The sequence below is a fragment of the Apium graveolens genome, chromosome 3, assembly GCF_009905375.1.
Source record: "Apium graveolens cultivar Ventura chromosome 3, ASM990537v1, whole genome shotgun sequence".
Lineage (NCBI taxonomy): Eukaryota > Viridiplantae > Streptophyta > Magnoliopsida > Apiales > Apiaceae > Apium > Apium graveolens.
The window spans coordinates 172783077-172786396 of record NC_133649.1 but is presented as its reverse complement, the minus strand read 5'-3'; the positions used below and the strand labels follow the sequence as shown (position 1 = coordinate 172786396).

At 33.9% G+C, this 3320-nt stretch overlaps 1 protein-coding gene across 1 annotated transcript; it reads right to left on the bottom strand.

Moving 5' to 3' along the window:
- Positions 1-1008: 1008 nt before the first annotated feature.
- LOC141714719 (uncharacterized) lies at positions 1009-2880 on the bottom strand. The gene is made up of 5 exons (XM_074518220.1): positions 2838-2880; positions 2685-2741; positions 2461-2526; positions 2030-2356; positions 1009-1985 (listed from the first exon to the last, which is right to left on the bottom strand). The coding sequence occupies exons 1-5, from the start codon at positions 2878-2880 to the stop codon at positions 1009-1011; spliced, it is 1470 nt and encodes a 489-aa protein (XP_074374321.1).
- Between the last annotated feature and the right edge of the window lie 440 nt (positions 2881-3320).

Sequence of the window (3320 nt, the reverse complement as noted above, 5' to 3'; positions counted from 1 at the left end):
AGATTTATCAAGACTTAAAATGTGTTCAAACATTAGGGCTTCCATCTCTGCAAGATTATGTGAAAACAATTTATAATATAAATTAAACAGGATGATCTATTATTAGAATTTAAAAGTCACAACTCTTGAGAGAGCTTACATGTTCTATTCTTAATGGAGGTACTGAACTTAGAATATCACACCGATGTGGTGGTCTTTTTGTAGTCCATTACCCTACATTAACGGGAATGATAATTGATGACACACTGTTGAATGAAGTGCACGACAAACATATATTACGGACTTGATCTTTCCCTTTTAATATGTGACATAAGGCCTGTAAAGGGATAATTCAATCAGCCTTTAACTGAATCATAAACATATCCTTTGCTTGGATGGATTATTATTTTATACGATGAGGATTAATGTGATTGGCTCAACATCAAGTTAGTTAGATGGATTAGTGGGAACTAATTACACAACTTTGTTATATACCATTCTTTTTTATTCTTTTTAAATACTATAAATTGTTTTTTCAAACGAAACTCAATGACATAAAATTATAATAATAAAAACACATTCAACTGTTAAACAAATCACATACCACGAAATAAGGACTTCAAGTTCAAAATATTCATGGTCAAATAATTTCAATAAGTTAGTTAAATCAAATATGATCACAATTTAGGAAGGTTGTAGAAAACTTCTTCAAACATAACATTTGATGTTATATTTGTGCTTTTCCCATTATCGTCATCAATAAGAATATGTAGTCCTTCTAGAGATGTAACACGGGATATTACAACGTATAACTGACCATGAGAGAATACAGGCCGAGGAAGATACAATCCAACTGGGTCCAATGATTGACCTTGGCTCTTGTTCACAGTCATGGCAAAATATATTTGGAGAGGAAATTATGTTCTTTTAAATTCAAATGGCCAATTCGTGTATGTTGGGACCATATCGATTCTTGGAATTAGATGTTTCGTACCAACTTGAGATCCACAGAGAATTTGACATTCTATACTATTTTTTGCAGCCAGTAACTATCATCATTGTACCATTGTATAGACCCATAATCTGATTTAAATTCCTCATCAACATAACAACAGCTCTGACCTTTACTTTCAACTCATGTTTAGGCATACATGGCATATTTATGGAGTTCAGATACTCAACTGGAAATGACAAATCAAAGTCATTATCGTCAACACTCCTGTCTTCAATTAAATCTTGGCTGAGATAAGTATGCACATTACCCGGAACTCTTTCAAGAATCTGCGCATTGATGTCATCTACTACAACATTTGTTGGAGTCAAAATAGATCTCGATCTCAGATACTCCTGTGAATGCAAGTTATTCTGAAAATCTGGATATATAATGTCAATTAGGGTTTTAATGGGACTTCTCAAGGGACTCTTGACAACATATTCATCAGGAACTACAAACTCAGTTTTAACATTTGCACGATGAGTATCAATGCATTCAACTCTTCCGTCTCCAATCTCAAGTTGCCATTTACTAAAGTTAGCTATTACTTTATTTCTAGCTTCAAAATTACCTGTATGTAATCTCATGTTCTGACTGAGAAGAAAGACCTGACAATATTTCCAAAGCCGGGATTTGTTAAATGATGCATTCACTATTTCAGCCCTTCCAGCCTTAGGCAGAACAGGTAATATCTGTCGATAATTGCCACAAAAAACAACTGTAATACCACCAAAGGGTCTTTTTCCTCGTTCTACATCAACGACAGCCATTATGTCTCGCAAGCTTCTATCCACGGCTTTAAATGCATAGCGATGCTGCATTGAAGCTTCATCCCATATTTTAAGACTTGTGTGCTGCATCAACTCTGCAATGTATGTACCATGTTTTATTCCTGCAATAGAACTCTGATCTAATTTAAGCGGTATTTTAAACCTAGAATGAGCTGTTCGGCCACCAGGTGGAAGTGTAGCAGAAATTCCTGAGCCTGCAACAGGAAGAACAATCTTTCCTTCTGATCAAAAACGTGAATAAAAAGTTTGCCAAAGAAACATTTACCGCATCCACCGCTCCCGTAAACAAAAAACATTCCACCTTTATTTTTGTTTACATTATCAACAACTGCATTATATACATCCAGCTGCCTTGAGTTCAAATTTTTATGAGCTTTTTCATGATTAAGTCTCAATTCTTCTTTACTGTAGCTAGTTTCCTCAACAATGAGACGATTGACAAAAGTATGGAAAAATCGTTCGTCAGGAAATGGCATCATATGAAAATCTCTTAAGGACTTACCAACATACGCATCATTTAAGGAAACTCGTATACGCATGGCATTTATATACATCTTCTCAATATTAGGACCACGTACTCTACATTTCTTATCTGCAACAAAATACAACACTCTAAATTAATTGTTTTCCCATCAAAACAGGCATAAAATCTTACAATTTGGAGAATTAAGTTAATAGGTAACACACACATGGTACAGTTTATATATGAAGGCGTGGAAGATGGTTTTATGTTCTTCGCCGCTACACTGTTATTTTCTACACCTGTAATTCCCAAAAAAGAAGATTGTTGAACAAAAATAAAATAAAATACAGAGTTCTCAATATACATTGTTAGTAGTGGAATTAACTGATTAGGGGCAATAATGATATAGGAAATCATAACAACTTATTCACAAAAGAATTATTAAAAGACAACATACACATGGGGCTTGGAAAAATATTCTCAATATTGCGACCACGTATTCTACGTTTTACGACTGCAACCAATAACACAATGTAATGTTAAATATATAGCAAAGGCAACAGAACATACAAAATTCTAACTTTCACTATCAAGTTCTAATATAACGTACCTGATGCATTGGTAATATTTGACAATGCAGCAGCTCCATCCATGTTCTTGGCAGTTGGAGTGTTATTTTCTTCAAGTGTAATACTTGAAATAGGTTAAATTGATACACTGCAAGGAGTGTTGTTTGATCCACCAACAAGTCTCAATATCACACATCTGCTCATACATTTCAAATCTAGCAATCAAGAAATATCACAGACAATAAAATTATACAATACATCATACATCTTCAAGGAACATTGGTACAGAGACTGAACATCAGCACGGAACCTTTGTAGACAACCTACACATACCTGTGAAGGAAGATCTACTTATTTATTAGACGAAACATTAACAACAAAGTTAGAAGGTTTCTGGGGGGATCACGTAAAACATTTGTCTTATTTGATAATGGTTGTAAAGGAGACCTATTTACCACTATAAAATACATATGTTACACATGAGTTTCAGAATTTATTTATATAACAAATAAGATATGTATGAT

What these genes read in the sequence shown, in the direction of transcription:
- LOC141714719 (XM_074518220.1), bottom strand. Translation starts at nt 2,880, where the DNA reads ATGGATGGAGCTGCTGCATTGTCAAATATTACCAATGCATCAG. An exon ending in TATTTTTCCAAGCCCCATGT is followed by an intron (nt 2,527 to 2,684) that starts GTATGTTGTCTT and finishes TGGGAATTACAG; the next exon opens with GTGTAGAAAATAACAGTGTA. An exon ending in TTACGGGAGCGGTGGATGCG is followed by an intron (nt 1,986 to 2,029) that starts GTAAATGTTTCT and finishes GTTTTTGATCAG; the next exon opens with AAGGAAAGATTGTTCTTCCT.